The sequence below is a fragment of the Anser anser genome (assembly GCF_964211835.1).
Source record: "Anser anser genome assembly, chromosome: 18".
Lineage (NCBI taxonomy): Eukaryota > Metazoa > Chordata > Aves > Anseriformes > Anatidae > Anser > Anser anser.
Genome location: NC_139739.1, coordinates 9,719,355 through 9,736,484, shown reverse-complemented (window position 1 = coordinate 9,736,484; position 17,130 = coordinate 9,719,355). Strand labels below are relative to the sequence as shown.

Genomic DNA, 17,130 nt, shown 5'->3' with positions numbered 1-17,130 from the left:
AGTGAAGCCGCAGCGGGCGCCGCCATTTTGTTGACGCGCGGGGCGGTCCGAGGGAACGCCGTCCCGCGATAGGGGCCCCGCCCGCGGGGCTCCCTCCCAACATGGCGGCCGCGGCGGTGGCGGCGGCGGCGGCGGCCGCAGCAACAGCGGCGACGGCGGCCGCGGCGGGGACCTCCGCCACAACGCCGGCGGCCGCCGCGGCTCCCTCGGCGGGCACGGGGCGGGGGAGCAGCGCGGGCACGGCGCGCGGCTTCTACTTCAACACGGTGCTGTCGCTGGCGCGCTCGTTGGCGGTGCAGAACCCGGCGCCGCTGGAGAAAGTGAGTGAGGGGCTCTCCCTGAGGGGCTCTCCCTGAGGGGAGGCTCCTCCCCGGGCGCCGTGAGGGGCTCTCTCTGAGGGAAGGCTCCTCCCCGGGGTGCCGGCAGCTCTGAGGGGCCCCGTGGGGTGGTCCTGAGGGGGTGTCCGGGTGCCCCGTGGGGCCCTGTCACGCGTGGCGGGCGGCGGGGCTCGGCCGTGTCCCCTCCGGGGGGTGCTGAGGGGAGCAGAAGGCTGAGGTCCGGCCGTGAAGCTTGTGAGGTGTAATTAGTCTCAGCCTAATGAAGGCTGGTTGATTTACCCTGTGTATCTGGTGAAATCGAAGTGATGGAATCAGGTCAAGGTTAAAAAAAAGCAAAACGAAAAAAATAGAAATTTTGGTTAAGATAAGCATCTAGTGACTGCGTAATTAAATAAGAGAATTTTAGCCTTGCGAGGGTTCTCTCTGTGGGTCCCGCTGCTGGCGTGGGCCGGCTGACTGTGCAAGTTCCCATGACAGCGAAGAGACAACCTCGTGTGTCAGTATCTGTGTTGGAAGGGGCTGAGCTTTTAAATTGTTTCGTGCCTTAATGAGAAGTGACTAAATTGGTGAAAAGCACAGCTCTGCGTTGGCGAAAATCATAGTGTGTGACTTATTCTTGGCCAGCTGTTGCAGGTGTCTTTGCTTAGTTCTTGTTCTGGAAATCTGTCATTGCTCTGACAGCCACCTGCAAATGTTTTCTTTAACGTCTTGCTGTTGGTTCACGCTTATCCAGTGTTTATTTTTTTTTATTTGAGAGAGTACACGTAGGAGTTAAATGATATCAACAGGTCATATCTAGCTACAATTACTCATGTTATTCCACAAAGTAACCTGACGTGGAACACATGTACTAAAAGTTATTTCAAAGTTCATATTTTCTCTGCTGGATTTTACGCTAATCAAGAGGATTACTTGTGTTGTATTACAGGTCTTGTAGTTATACTGGGCATCCACTAAGTTGTTTTAATCCTATAGGAAAACAGTTTCTCAGTTTATAAATTTCAAGGTGAAATGTTTAAAGTTTACTATGTAAATGGGAAGTAGCTTGACATTCAAACATAGGTTTTGTCCCATTTTGCTACTACTTACTAGCATCAAGAAGATTTATAGAAAGTCCATCTGCTTGTTGCATTCCCCCTCCCCCTTTTTTTTATATAACAGTTCCATAAGCAAACTAAGCATTTCAGAGATTTGAAGTATTCTTTAGTTGTGCGTTTGCTGTGTATGCAGTGAACTGATAGGTAAGTTGTGGGGAAAATAAGTTCTGGAAACTTAACATGTTAAAAGAATCTGAGCAAAAGTCAAACTCAGTTATGCAGCAGCATTTATTCAGGGCTGTTTATGAGGAAAGCACTGGTGCAGTTGTAACACCACTTCAAACGCTGGATGTCTGAATGAATCTTGAAAACCACAGCCTGTCAGCTTGTTTCTCTGCTATGAAAATATTTGCAACTGCCTTAGTACTACCCAGGTCTATTGCTTGGCATGCTCTAGGGCATGGACATGATGGCTAAATCTATTCCTTTAACAAAAAGCTGGGAGCTATTTGCATTGCTTTCCTTACCAAACATCTACTGGTAGATTTTTGAAAGACAATTTTAACACTGTTGTTCCTTTGGATTGTTTTGACGCTTTTGGTCTTGTTCTCCCGTCCTTTCCCATCACTGTTTTTCAGGTACAAAAGCTGCTCTGTATGTGTCCAGTGGATTTCCATGGGATTTTCCAGTTAGATGAACGTCGAAGAGATGCTGTAATTGCTTTGGGAATCTTTCTAATTGAATCTGACCTTCAGGTATTTTTCCTCCCTTGGGCTATTTAACTTGAAAGATGTTGGATTAGTTGTTCAATGAATGAAAAATTGGTATTTAATGTTAATTTGAATTACTGTAATGTGGGGAAAATGAAATTTGTGAATGCCTTACACATGTGGTACGATATTCATGTCCTTGCTCTAAAGAGCTGACTAGATAAAAGATCAGACATAACAGATGGATGCAGGCAGGGAAGCACAAGGAAACAAGGACGGTACTGATGACAGAAATCGTGGTACTGCCACGGCCAAACTGCTGTCATGTTTGTTGGTCATCACAGCTTAAGGAGGGACAGGAAAGCTTAAGTTGTTTTACAGAGGTTTTTTGGGGGTGGTAACCAACATAAAGGCACTTGTTTGTAGATTTTTGAAAGGTAGCTGATGAATTGGCCCTGTGGCATTGAATTTGAGGTAGTAAAGGAGGGAAGTGGTTTTTAAGAGGAAGCATGAAGCGTAGAAGTTTCATTGTTAGAGTATATGTTGGCTGAATATGGGAGTGCAAGAAGTTTTTATAGGTGTGGGCAAACTGTTTGGTGCAATTTGCTTAATGTGTCATTGCTTGTCCTGCCCTCACCAGCTTCTAAACAACAGGTATGTTTCAGGAGCAAACATGCTCCTGAATGTCAGGTTTGTAACAGCCTTTTTATGCCTGGGCATTAGCTAGGGTAAAAAGACAAACAGTGAGGATAGGTTGCGTTGTATACAAATGTCCCTTTTGTATCTGTCAGCTTGTTTCTGACAAACTGGTTCTCTTCTCTTCAAACTCCGGGGATGGTATTGTTTCTTGCAGAAGAAAGGAAGGATGTATGGAGTCCTGGTTTCAAAGACATTCACCTCACTTCAAGTCTTTTAGTGTTGCTGGGGTTTGGATTGAGCCTGAATTTCCTTCTCTTTGGTGCCTGTTTACTATGATACAGCTTGCATACATAGTATTAACAACTTTGTCCTATTTGCATTTTGTTAGTATGAAGTTTAAGGCAATTGTATTCATTTTTCTTAGCATTTTTGTGATGTTTTCAAAACCATCAGTTTTAATTAATCCAGCTCTGTGAGGAAGGAAATTATTATCCTTGGATTTGCAGATTTAACTGAGGTGTTAAACGGGTGTGCTAAGTGATTTGCTTAAGGCCATGGGATGGATCTCCAATGTGGGACTGGCATTTCTAGATATCTAGCTGCCTTAAAATTATTTTGTGACGTTGGTGCAAATTGATAAATGAGTTGGAGAAAAAAGATACAGAACTTTAATTAATCCCAAGTTTTATGGAGAATGAACAGTTGCCCAGAATGAAATGCTTGGGTTTATAGAACTGAGTTAATTTGTTTACTTTCCTTTGCCTGTGTTGAAATAAATTTTGCAATATTCAAGAAGCCTGTGGAGTAATCATTAGAAAAAGCGTGTTCTGTGTTTGTTTAATGTAGCATTTCCACGCCTCTAAAATACCATGAGCAGATATTTTTCAGCTTGTTGCTTCCATTTTAAATAGAGTATTTTCCTTTTTAGCACAAAGATAATGTGGTTCCTTACCTCCTCCGACTTCTGAAGGGACTTCCCAAAGTCCAGTGGATAGAAGAAAGCAATGCACGGAAAGGCAGAGGTGATGTTTGTTGTTGTGCGCATCCTTATCATTCTCATAGAATGGCAGACAAGAAATAGAAAGAACAAAGCCTATTCAGGACGTGGTATAAAGAGAGGTGGGAGAGGGTCTGGTAGGTCCTCAGCTCTTGACTTGAGAGTGTTTAATACTGGTTGTTCTTTAGAAGCAAAGAGGAAGCTGAATACCTCCCAGCTTTCCTGCTTGACTGCTTTATGATAAATTGTACTTCCAAATAAATCTGTGCTCAATATATTTCAGGACTAAATTGGAGAAGTTTGCATGGCAGTTAGGTCAGGAGAGCAGAACCTGAGATTTTTGTGATCTGCTTTTAGTTAGATACTTAGTTGCTATGAAACCACTTAATTTTTTGCTCCCTTAGTACCACTTAAAATGAATATAAAAATACTTCTGTTTCACAAAGTGTATTATATTATATTATTTATTTGAAAACCTGGAAAGGTTTTACAAATTTAAAAATAGGCTTTTAACCCTTCACACTGAAATTATGATGGTTAGAAAGTACTTCTACATTATGTATGTAGGACTCCACAGTCCGTCTCAGAACTGTACGGCATGCGAATCAGTTGTGTTGTCTTTATTATTATTTTCTCTGATATGCCATCTCTAACAGTACTTCTCTCTTACTTTGCAGGGTTGCTTCCAGTAGCAGAAAACTTCAGCTTCTGCTTGGTAACGTTGTTATCAGACGTTGCTTACAGGGATGCCTCCCTCAGAGAGCAGGTAGAGTTTAATTTTGTGCTTACCTCGTACCCGATTCTCCAGTGGTGTAAATGACAAATGTCTAGGCAAGACATCACAGCTGCCTTCCTTCTTCCTTGCCAAGGGATTGGTTGCTTGACATGTATACTGACGCGTTACTTTGCTTCAATTAATGAAGTCAGGTACACAGAAGAAATTCTTAAATCTGTTTTTGCTTCTGGATGTCAAAGCATGACAATCACTGAGTCCAGAGTTCTAGAATTCAAGCTTGGTACTAAGATCAGGGCTGCTGCAATTTTATTCCGTTGTACACACCAGTTAGCTGAAGGCTTTACAAAGGAAGCTCTGTAAGCTGAATGAGACCAATATACTTTTGTAGTCACATAGCATTAAAAACATCTTGTTTACAGAGATGCTTACATTGGTAAGTAAGTGTCATATGTGTTGTAGTGATCTCATATATCATGATAAAACCTCTTTACCAACATCTGTTTTTCTATGTCTGTCATGATTGCTTTAGATTTTGGACGCAATTCTACAAGTTATGCAGTTTCTGTTGGGAATGTGCCAGACCCCACAAATGCATGATAAAGGTACTTTTAAAATAACTCTTTATATTTTTACTATATCTGAACTCGTCCTCTGAAATTCTTGTATTTTCAAACTATCAGGATCGCTCCTGAGAAATGAGAAGCTTTCCTCTGTTGACTTCTCTTAGCACGTGTTTACTCTGTTGCTGTAAATGAAATACAGAAGCTAGAGATGTGTATTAATTTAAGATAACTTTGTGATTTTTCGTCTGCTTTTGAACAAATCTTTGTAAAGCACTTTAGGCTGAAGCAGTTTTGTGAACTGGTAGAACTACCTCTCTTCAGTTTTGCTAAGTTACTGTTAATATATTCTTATATCTTTTTTGTTTGTTTGTTTCCCCTCCCTCCCCAGAATATTTATGCAAGTATGCAGTGCCCTGCCTGATAGGAATTTCTCGAGCCTTTGGTCGCTACAGCAATTCAGAGGAGGCTCTCCTTTCAAAGCTTTTTCCAAAAATTCCCCCACATTCCCTGAGAGTTCCAGAAGAGCTTGAAGGAATTCGCCGACGGTCCTTTAATGATTTCAGATCCATTCTTCCCAGTTCTCTGCTCACTGTTTGCCAAGAAGGAACACTAAAGAGAAAGGCTAGCAGTGTATCTAGCATCTCACAGGTCTGTATGACTTGCCATGTGTTGGAATTGGTGCTACAATGACGTTGTGGTCTTGATGTGATTAAGGCAGCCGTAAGCCTGGATACGTAGAATGTCTCTTAACAAGTTATTTGACCACATTCAGAAATCTTTATTTTGGTTCTATGGCTGACCTTCAAAATGATTTTGTAGCTTCTGAGCTACAAAATAATTAGTGACAGTTAAACTAATTACTGTACCAATAAATCCTGATAATAAATTGCTGCCCAATTCTATTCCTAATTTTATATTATGTTTCATGTTATCCTCATTTAAAAAAAAATACATATAATGTTTATTGGAAAATTTGGGAAACTGTCAGTTTATGACTAGAGTTTTCGGAAGTGCTGAGCCTATAGGAGCTCTTGCTGGCTTTACTGGCAGCTGTGCATATTCATTGTCATAGGGGAAAAATGGGTTCAGGTGCCTGTTTGGAAACCATGGATTGTTATTAGCATAGTTATGTGCAGTACCGGAGTTGTCATTCTGATCTGTTTCCTCTAATCAAAACTGCTGAACTAGCCTTTTTTAACTTCCCATTTTTTGGTTGTAATTGAGCTGTTGGGCCTGTCAATACATCGTTCTGGTAGTTTCACCTGAAGCTGTGTTTCACTATAAGGTGTGAACACACTGATGAGTAGTTCTCAATAGTTTTTAAAAGTATGGTTTTAAAAAGCGTGTGATGTTTCAGGTTAGTCCTGAACGTGGAATTCCCCCACCCAGCTCTCCTGGAGGATCTGCAATTCATTACTTTGAAGGTAAATTATTTTGCAAATGAATAATGTGTGATTCTTTTATTTTTATTTTTATTTCTCTTTACAGAAAATTGAGAACCAAAATCCTTTTGACCTCTTTCTCTACATTCTGGGATTCTTACAGTAATTCTCAGGCACATGCTTGCTAGGTTTCTGAAAAACTGTGGAGTGTGAAGACAGCAGGAAGTAGTCATTATTAATACTACTGATCTCCAGGGTCAGTTGTTTCTGGCAGGCTTCTGAGAGACATGATTTCCCGATGCTAGGCAGTGCCTAGTACTGAAGAGCTTAATTCAACTAAGCCAAAAATATTTGGGAAGATTAGGCTAAGTAACTTTCAGAAACAAGCATTAATACCGTACTTCACTAAAGAAGTAAATTGGTGGACTAGTGTCTAGAATGTACCACAAAGGTCTCAAAATTCTAGGATTCTAAAACAACAGCTCCATTTGAAGTAAATTTGGTACGAGTCACTGTTTAAGGACCTAGTAATTTGCTGAAGTGAAAAATAATAAAGGAGACACTGGAGTTGTCTCTTAACCACTGGGTTTTGGTACAGCTCTAGCTTTTAGTTTTTGTGCTGTGACATGTAGAAGCAGTGCTTGAAAATAAACTGTATTTCCACAAGTTCAGTGGCAAACTAATTCCACATGTGAGAAACAAAGTTGAGGTGTTTTGGTGTCTTTGGTTTTGTCTGGACCTTTGAAGTCTTTATTGGTTTGGACATTCTCGGTTTCTCTGTTCTTTCTGTCTCTGAAACCCTGGTTTAAAATGATTTCTCCCACACTACATTTTCTGTTTTCTTCATTTAATGTTTGAAAAGGCATCTGTCTTCCTTCCTTGTATCACTGGGATGCAGGGTAATTCATCATAAGTGGCCAAGTAAGAAAAATAAGCTATCCTCTGTCTACTCTGTTGAACCAACCTATACACTTCTTCAGCTTTAGGTTCTCAAAGTTTTGAGTGTTAAAAAACAAACAAACAAAAAAACAAACAAAAAAACCCCATCAGGTTAAAGAGACAATAGCAAAATGCAAAGCATAATTAAAGCCTGGAGGCAAGCCTTATATTTTTTTCTCGTAGTATAGTTTGTGATAATCATCATATTTAGAAAATAAGACTAATGGTCTTGGTTTTTTTCTGGCTAAGGGGTTAGGGAAAAAAAAAGACTGAATTTTTTTATTGTTGTTAGGAAACAGTGCTACTTGAAAGTCTATTAACTGCAAGAACATTACTTTAGCACAGCAGCTAAGTAGTTTAAAAAGGCAAAGATGTAACTTCTAAACTGCAAGCAGTACCCAAAGCAGTATGATTTGTAAGCTATTTGCTTAATAGAATATTTGAATCTGAAAAAATAATTTTGTATTTATCTTCGAATTGCAGTAATGAATTGGCTCTTCTTCTAAAATTAAAGCTATGCCCCATGCTCATTTGCTCTAATATAAGGAAAAATCTCACAAGATAGTTTTGACTCAGCCTGTTTTTTGTATCTCTATGCTCAATTCTAAAATGGCATTACAGAAATAATTTCAGGTAAAGGGACATCAGTAGTGTGGTAAGAGTTGTTGTCAGCAGTGTCTGTGATGTGAACACAAGCTAAAATCAATTCCTCGCAAAGGATTGTTGCTTTTTGATGAACAAATGTGTTTTTCATTGTAGTTTTGTCTTGATTTACCAATAGATTAGCTGAATTGAGCCTCTTGATAACTTGTCAGTTAAAGACTGCACCCATGTTGGAAATAACTCTTCAGTGGTGATTAAACACTACCATTAAACAAAATCTATGTATCCTTTCTCTCCCCAAAATTTTTTCTCATACTTCTTTATTTTTTGATCAGGTTCATATCTTCCTGATGGGAGTGCACTGGATCCTGATTATTACTTCACTACGATCAGCTCCAGCTTTTCAGTTTCTCCTCTCTTTAATGGCATTAACAATAAAGAGTTTAACATCCCACTGGAAATGCTTCGCCAGCTTTTGAACATGGTATGTGATAGATTGCTATGAAGGTTGCAGCAATTTCCGTACTAGAGGAAGATGCAGTTTATTTAAGCTTTTAGAAGTGCAAATAAAAAGATTGTGTTTATCTTTCAAGCTTTGTGTAATGTTATTTTTATGGCATTTAACATCATGTTTCAATAGTATTCCTGAAATGCAAAGTTGAAATGTGAAGTTGGAATATCAAATAAGTTTGTCAGATTCTTTCTTTTGGTGTGTCTCAGACCATGTGGTACTTGCGTACTGATAGTTGCTGAAGTAGATTGTTTTTTGCTGTGAGAATAAGACCCTCTTCCAGAAGAGTGTTGTTGCTGTGAATTCATGCTGAGTGGTAGAGGCCACTGGCCCTGGCTGCTTCATGCACCAGCTATTTTGGAATATTGCACAGAGGCTGAAATATATTAAATCTTGTTGCAACTAAAAATGCTTGTAGCATTAATTTCATCTTACGCTTTGCAGTAGTGATGGGTGTTGTCTTTACATGTGCAAAATTGTATTATCTTCCTATCTAGAGTCATGAACATAAACCAAACCTTTTTTTCTTTTTTCCTCTGTAGGTAAAACAGATTGTTGGGGATTCTCTGCTGAAGACTTTAGATGCAGTTGTAGCTGAAGTTGCAGAGGTACATTCTTAAATAGCTTTCTCTTGACTTGAATGCTTTGTCTTAATACTTTTAAATTAGTTGTTTTGTTTTTTTTTTTAACTATCTAAGGTATGCCTTGTCTTTGTAAAAGGATATTTGTTTTCTGTTTGATCTGCTCTTTCAGTTTTTTTAATCTAGCCCTGGGCTGTGTTAAAATAAGGGGAGAGAATATTTTTCACTAACAAAAAAGGAAATAATTATTTTCTTTAATTATTCAGCTACCTGAGCTCTGTTACCCTACTAAATTACAGCAGTGGTTGCCCAAACTGGTTTACTGTAGGCTCAGACTGTAGAATTGTTGCTTATTTCAGTAACACTATTGTCTTTTTTCATGTAGTTAAAATGTGGTGTGTGTTTTTTGTTTTTTCTCTTTTCTTCTGGCTTGGAAATCACTGCTGCTCTTGTAGGTATCATTTCAAGAAATGTCATAGCGTTACAATTCTTGGACCTTCAGTTTTAGAGGTGGCATACGTGTTCCTGTACCACATATTATGGAGTTAGCCCCATTTCATTGGAGGTGTAAAGCTGTCATAAAAGGAGTATGTTCAACTGTGTGGGAATGCAGGTGCTGTTCTCTCCAGCCATCTTTCAAGTTCTGCCATATTTGAAATGCAGGCCGAAGTGGAGACAGCTTCAGTTACTCCTTTGCTGTCTCAGTAAAATGATCAATTTGATTTTTATTTATTATTATTAGAATACTGAGAACACGTATGAGCTTTTCAAATCAAAAGACTGACTGAATCTTATTTAATGGTGGTTGTAGAGTTGTTAAAGTGCTTGTACTTGTCTTTCTGTTTACATTGTGGGGTAAAAATTGTGACTTGAATGAGAAGATTTGTTTATTCATGTTATGGAAAATATTGCCTTTTTAATCTGGATGGTTGTTTCTTTTCTTTTGCAGACAGGTGCTAACACTGATCTCTATTATAAAACATTCAGTGATCCTCTTTATCTTGCGCAGTTTAAAATGCTGAGAGACACATTATACTATATGAAAGGTATAGTATTTATTTATTTATTTTTTGCCATGTAATTTCTGATGTATTTTGAAATGTTTCCATGTAAAGGTGCTAGGGAAATAGAGAAAAAAATTCTTATGACACCACTGAAATGATTAACAGATGGCGTTTTAATTGTCTGATTACTGGTGGACTTTGCTACAAATTTTATCTTTTTAGGTACGGGCATAAACTTCATGAAATCATTCATGACATTGGCAATTAATTTCACACATGCTTTCATTCTGATATACTGTCTCCCTTTCTTCTACTATAATGCTATTTCCTTTTATTTCTTTAGATCTTCCCACTTCATTTGTGAAGGAAATCCATGATTTTGTGCTTGAACAATTCAACACCAGTCAATCAGAACTTCAGAAAATCCTTCATGATGTTGACCGACTGCACAATGAGCTGAGTCCTCTAAAACTGCGTTGTCAGGCTAATGCTGCCTGTGTGGATCTCATGGTGTGGGCTGTGAAAGATGAGCAAGGTGAAAAATGCTTTTCTGTCTCTGGAATGTCTGGTTAATATTTTATTTTTAACTTGTAGGAATACTTATAAGCTCTTTGAAAGCTCAGAGAAATATAAATAAACTTCAGTTGAATACTTTTAGTTATTAGAATGTACACCTTAAACTTCCATCAAGAAGTTAATGAATTAGTTGGCCAAGTAGTTAGACATCTCTTTACAGAAACAAAATCAGAAACTTCCTATTGGCTCATTTAGAAGGGACAGTACAATTGCTGCGTTTTGCTTTTTATTTTCTAGTTTGTTTTGTGTTTTCAATTATTGCTTTTTGTGTCTTAAAAGTTTCTTAGTGATTCATTAAAGGGAACGTTTTTTCTTCATTGCTATCAGTATTGGTAAACTCTTTCTCACTTTTTCTCAAATTTCTTTCTTTCTTGTGTTATTCTTACACATCCTCTGAGTACACATAGCATTTTTTTCCTTTGACCCTTGCAAAAATCCATTTCTGTCAGATGTGAAGTACCCTCAAAATCAACTTTAAATACTGTCATTCTTTCCATCATAGTGTTTGACAGGGCTGGTTAGTGCAGATGCTGATTTTGTGTTAACTCCAACACAACTTTTTTTTTTTTTTTTTTTTCCAGAAAAAGTACTAAATCTCTTTGAGGAGTTGTAGTACAAAGGGAGTGAAGATGATAAATTTTCTTCATGTTTTAGGCATTCCAATAACATTGAGCTGTGTGTGGCCTAATAACAAATCTGACAAACTTATTTTTTTTTCTGTTGGGTTTTTGGTATTAAGGTGCAGAAAACCTGTGCATCAAGTTATCAGAGAAGCTGCAGTCAAAAACTTCCAGCAAAGTCATCATTGCTCATTTGCCGCTGCTAATTTGCTGTTTGCAGGTCTGTTTTTACTGTATTTGGCATGACTATATTGGGGAGGGAGTTGCAGGTTGCTAGAAGAGCATTTTATGTCTCCTGTTTGCATTACTTTCCATCAATGTGTTCTTCATTTGGATTTTAGGGATTTGGTCTTGAAAGTAGATCTGCATAAGAGTAATGCTTTCAAAATTTACTTAGCTCAGCTTGTTCTTGAAGAATAATATTGATGAGTGTTTTTAACCCATATTTCACTTCTGAAATATTTAGTGTTATAGCCTATTACATAAACAGCTGAACTGGGCCTGGCAGATCACTGACATTGAAGACTAAAACTTGGTTATTCTAATTTCTGTCTTCTTGTTGGACACAGTCTTATGGATGTGGTACTTTGCGAAATTAGGATACTAAATTATCAGGATTCTGTATGCATTGGAACTTGTCCAGTAACTTTATTTTTAGACTGTGCAGTTCATTTCATATACCTCATGTGAAATTAATTGTGAAGAAAACAGCAAGGCTTGAGTGGCATGTCAAATTCTAGGATAACCTAAAAGAATTAGAGGCTTTAAATGTCTTCAGTCGTACACTAAATATTGAATCCCTCAGAACTATCTTTGTTTTTGGTGTTCAGATGAAGTTGCAAGCTTACAGTTGAATATAGCAGCACAGTTTTTATTTCAAATGATATATGTTACCTAAATGATTTTTTTCCTGTTTTGCTTTTAGGGTCTAGGTCGTTTATGTGAGAGGTTCCCTGTTGTGGTTCATTCTGTCAATCCATCTTTGAGAGACTTCCTTGTGATACCTTCCCCAGTGCTTGTGAAGCTTTACAAGTATCATAGCCAGTATCACACAGGTAACTGGGGGGTGGTGTCGTGTTCCAAAGGATATGTTAGCGGTCATTTTGCAACTGTTGGGGCTTTTTGATGCTTTTAGATGTTCTGTGATGATGGATCAGTAGGGGGAAAATAGAGATGAATTTGATTTTTAGAGTGGAGAGGAGGAATGCAAATCAAGGTAGAAGTATATCTGTGTGCTAGCAGTGTATGTAGAACTACGTTTTATTCTAGGAGCAATATTGCTGTGCTTGTATGCTGAAACTGAGATAGTCTTATCTCAAGCACTTTTCTCCTGAGTGAGATCACCAGCAATTGCAGTGTGATGCTGTTTTATTGAAGGTTGTATTGTGTGTGTCTTATGACAAATTTACTGGCAATGTCAGCTTATTTAGCTTTAAGGAGAACTAACCTATGTTTTTCTAGTTCCAGAAAAGCAGGTGCTTTTTCCAGCAGGGAGTTGAAATAATGTCCCATTGTGTAGACTGTGTAGCATGTGTTGATAAGCAGAGAATGGTTACTTTCAGTTTGCAGGTTGAATATTAGATTTGTATTAGCATGTTACCAGGATAGGGTGGATGAAAAAGTGTGCTATTTTTTGTTTGCTTTATAAGGCAAATCCTAAGTGGGTGGACAAATGTGTGGCTGCACTTTGGTACCTTTTGGCCACTCTTAGTGGGTCAGCATCTGTGTGCAGAAGGGTGTGCTTACATGCACAATGGGGTGAGCAAGTGTTGTGAATCAACTTCCTAATCTTTAAAAATGCAAGCCTTTAAGGCTTGTTTTCTGTCCAAAGTTAATCTTGGAAAAAGTGGCTATCAGTATACTGTTCCATTTTTATTTTGTGACTGCAGTTTGCCATGGAAAATGTTGGTTTTCCTGACTTGACAGCTTTGTAGAATCTTCTTGCTCAGGACAGCAAAGACAGAAGGGTGGCATTAAAATTCTGCAATAAAATTTTGTTAATAATGACCAACATAGAGTAGAATTTTCTATGCAGTATGAATGAAAGAAAATGAGTAGATAGGATTTGCAGATTCAATGTGTTTAGGAGGCTTCATAATTTTAAACTATTCAATCTCTATTACATTATAGCTCAAATTTTAAAACAGAGTTCTTCAGCCCTCTGACTGTTTTGGTGGCACCCAGTGATTCTTTTGTTATTGTTTTTGAATTGTATTAGTGAGTTATGATTTCCCAAAAGAAAATGTTCCACCTAAATTACTTGCTAATGCAAAAGCAGTATCGTAATGCTAAGGCAGAATAGATAAAAATGGAAACTGGAGGTGACTAAATTTAGGAATGATTGTAATGATTGTATTTAATTATTATTAATTTATATTGTATTAAGTGATATCTCACAAAAGTACTGACAATATAAGCAATTTCAAAGTTCAATTCTCTGACCTGTAAAGTATCCTCTTTTGCATTTGCCAGATATAGCTCCGCCTGTGTACTCTCAACTTGGGGGGGAAAGGTGCTGATTTCTGTACTCTGTATTCTTAGTAGGTGGTAATGACATCAAGATTAGTGTAACCAATGAGCATTCAGAGTCTACTCTAAATGTAATGCCTGGCAAGAAAAGTCAACCATCCATGTATGAACAGCTCCGTGACATTGCCATAGACAATATCTGCAGGTAAGAGGTGTGTGGTAACAGAGGAGGCTTGCACCATTTTGGAATACGTGTTCTATTTCCCTAGTAGAAGAGTATTGTGACCATTTAGAAAGTGCTGCTCTGTGTTATAAAGGCTTTGTGCTCTTTTCATTTTGTGATCTCATTTTCCTTCAGACAATCCCTTGGTTTTATGTCCTAGTCTTAAAATACTCATTTAGTTTAATTGTTTTGCTTCCCACGTGGGTAATTCATGCTAGTCATGTTTTGGTACCCACCAGGGCTTTTTTTTTTTTTTTATTTTGTAATGATTCTTCTTCCCTTTTAGACAGCTGCACAGAGCTTTAGGGAAGACAAATAGTTGGTGACTAGAGGCAAGGAGTTAAGGCTTCTAAAGGAATGGATTCTGAACTTGACTTACTGCATATTCCGATCTTTACTATTGCTGGAAGAAGCAGGAGTATAAACTTCAGGGTTTTTTTAATACATCTGTGGTGTTCTAGGCAATTGGTTCTTAGACTTCAGTGTAAATTCTTTTTTCTTTATACTTGGTGTGCGTTTACAGTTGTACAATGTGAAATGTTTAATTCCTGTGACTCTGTGTTGTATTTTTCCTTTGGCTGTTCTAGCATGTTTTCTGTTCATTGTTATTCCAGGTGCTTGAAAGCTGGCTTGACGATAGATTCAGTGATTGTTGAGGCCTTTCTTGCCAGTTTGTCTAACCGTCTGTACATCTCACAGGAGAGTGATAAGTAAGTTGTTAATTGCGAAAACTCATTTTCCTTTACTCAGTGAACATGAAGCTTATTCTAAAACTTAATGACTGACAGCATTATTTCAGAATTAAATATCACTGAGATTAGTGAGGGGAAGTCCTACAGTAGCTGGCCAGACTGTTGTCTTAATATTTTGCAGATCACATTTACTTCTTTCCACTGTTGTTTACAGAGTAGTTTGCACACAGATTAGTGTGAGTTTCTTGGGCAGTGCACTTGTGGGTTCTGGTTTCTATTTTGTTTTGCTTTTTTCTTTTTACCTATGCATGTACATCTTTAACGCTAATGTTCGGAGTAGATATGTGTGTATAGGGGCAATAGTAAAGTTTAGTGATGCTTAAATTTAGTTCATGAATTGTTTCGTATGTGAAATGTACCATACTTTGAGGTCTTGTTAACTGCTGAACAGTTAAATGTATCACTTTGGTTTTTTTGTTTGGTTTTAACAGGGAAGCTCATCTGATTCCTGACCACACAATTCGTGCTTTAGGGCACATTGCAGTGGCACTGAGGGACACCCCTAAAATGATGGAACCCATCCTACAGATCTTACAGCAGAAGTTCTGCCAGCCACCTTCTAATCTTGATGTGCTCATCATTGACCAGCTGGGCTGCTTGGTCATCACTGGGAATGTAAGGAAAGAACTATCCAAGAGATTTTCAGTTCATGACTTTTTTTTCCCTTTAGTTAAAAGGAAAGCCTGTATTTTAAAAACTGCATTTGCAGTCGTTTTTGAAGTATTTACATATCTTACTTGTTCACACTCATACAATCCTTGTCTCAGTGACATCAGAAAATAAAAGCTAATTAATAATGTGTAAAATGCTGTCCCCGTAAAGATTAGTCCCCACAGAAAATAATAAAAGTTTAGAAAACCAACCCCATGTTTTCAAAAGTTAAATAATTCCTAAACCTGGCCTGTATGCCCAAAAGATGCGCATGATCCTTTTTTTGTATCAGTAATCAGCTTAGAAGTCTTGTAGGTCCATATATTTAAAACTAGAAGTTGCCTTGAATGATGCGAACACTGACTCTGCCTTTTCCAAATGTAACTTGTTTTTCTGAGACAAGCAATTAAGAATTGCCAGAACTCAGAAACCTGGAGAAAAAAATTGATGAAAAAAAAGGATGGGAGTTAAAGAAATGAATAAACTTTGTGAAATCCAAGCAGCTAAAAGCACTGATGAAAGCACTTCCACAGTGTGGTTTTTGGAAGCTGAAACTATAGCTCAGGGTACCAGTAGATAGCTAAAGAACTTTGTAACAATTTATTTTACAGGGTCATTTTTCAGTGAAATAGTATTCAATAAACTCTACTTAGTGCGTGTTTGTTTTTTTTCACAGCAATATATTTACCAGGAGGTGTGGAATCTATTTCAGCAAATCAGTGTTAAAGCAAGTTCAGTTGTTTACTCTGCCACAAAGGATTATAAGGATCATGGATACAGGTAAGGTTTATCCATACACTTAAGGGACACAGCTATTATACTGAATATTCTTTGTTCTACATCGTGGATTTTTCGGTCTTTTCCAGTGCAGGTTTTCAAATGATGTTGTAAATAATGCTGTTCTTTTCTTAGTAAGTGAACTATAATTGTAACAGGGACTGAAGCGTAAAGATAATCACTGACTTCATTGGTAGTTGGGCTGAGCTGGATATATTTTAAAGTAGTAGTTGAGTAACTATTAGGACTATTCCTGTCACTGTTTTTGCATACTCTGACCCAGTGTGATCCCAGCTTTAATAACAACTGATACTAATTCTGATTCTTCTGCTCTAAGACGTTTCCCGTTCCAGAAACACAGCCATTTGCTGTTCTTTTGTCTGTAGCCATATCTGATAAAGGAAAGTAATTTCCTCTTGGCAATGATAACATCATAAATAAAAACATCATTCACAGGCAAAGTTGACAAATAATTTTTTACTTAAATACTGATTGAAATAAAAATTCAATTATCAGTAAAAATGATTTACCGGTATTCACAGAAACAAAAAATCTCTGAGCGCAAAATACCCCCACAAAAACTGATGTCAGCAGCCCTGCTAAAAGCATTGCTGTTCAGCATTACTGAGAAAGGACTGAAGGTAGAAAAGCTTGTGTTGAGGAATTGCTTGTTCATCATTTTTTTTTCGTTTTCAGGCACTGTTCCTTAGCTGTCATTAACGCCCTAGCTAACATTGCTGCTAACATTCAAGGAGAACACCTTGTGGATGAACTGCTGATGAACTTGCTGGAACTGTTTGTTCAGCTTGGGCTAGAAGGAAAGAGAGCTAGTGAGAGAGCAAGTGAAAAAGGACCAGCTCTGAAAGTAAGATATTAACTGTTTTTTGGTTTTAATTGCATGCGGCTTTATGTTTATATACATGGTATTACTAAGCATAGTCTGTATCCTTTTTTTGAATCAAAACCAAATGTTTGCACGCATTTCAAAAAAAAACATATACTTAATAGAAATCTCCCCTGAC

The 17,130-nt window shown here is 38.0% G+C and overlaps 1 protein-coding gene across 1 annotated transcript in view; it reads left to right on the top strand.

The window, feature by feature from the left end:
- The first annotated feature begins 78 nt into the window (after window positions 1–78).
- PI4KA (phosphatidylinositol 4-kinase alpha) overlaps window positions 79–17,130 on the top strand; it is a 60,670-nt gene continuing 43,618 nt past the window's right edge. Inside the window, exons 1-18 of the mRNA XM_083803549.1 lie at window positions 79–320; window positions 2,014–2,130; window positions 3,653–3,746; window positions 4,399–4,487; window positions 4,987–5,059; window positions 5,409–5,668; window positions 6,378–6,444; window positions 8,280–8,428; window positions 8,998–9,063; window positions 9,986–10,082; window positions 10,384–10,575; window positions 11,356–11,456; window positions 12,162–12,291; window positions 13,778–13,910; window positions 14,543–14,638; window positions 15,112–15,295; window positions 16,008–16,111; window positions 16,805–16,973. Of these exons, the coding sequence (XP_083659675.1) occupies window positions 102–320; window positions 2,014–2,130; window positions 3,653–3,746; window positions 4,399–4,487; window positions 4,987–5,059; window positions 5,409–5,668; window positions 6,378–6,444; window positions 8,280–8,428; window positions 8,998–9,063; window positions 9,986–10,082; window positions 10,384–10,575; window positions 11,356–11,456; window positions 12,162–12,291; window positions 13,778–13,910; window positions 14,543–14,638; window positions 15,112–15,295; window positions 16,008–16,111; window positions 16,805–16,973 (2,340 nt within the window). The 5' untranslated portion in view covers window positions 79–101. The remainder of the gene's footprint in view (window positions 321–2,013; window positions 2,131–3,652; window positions 3,747–4,398; window positions 4,488–4,986; window positions 5,060–5,408; window positions 5,669–6,377; window positions 6,445–8,279; window positions 8,429–8,997; window positions 9,064–9,985; window positions 10,083–10,383; window positions 10,576–11,355; window positions 11,457–12,161; window positions 12,292–13,777; window positions 13,911–14,542; window positions 14,639–15,111; window positions 15,296–16,007; window positions 16,112–16,804; window positions 16,974–17,130) is intronic.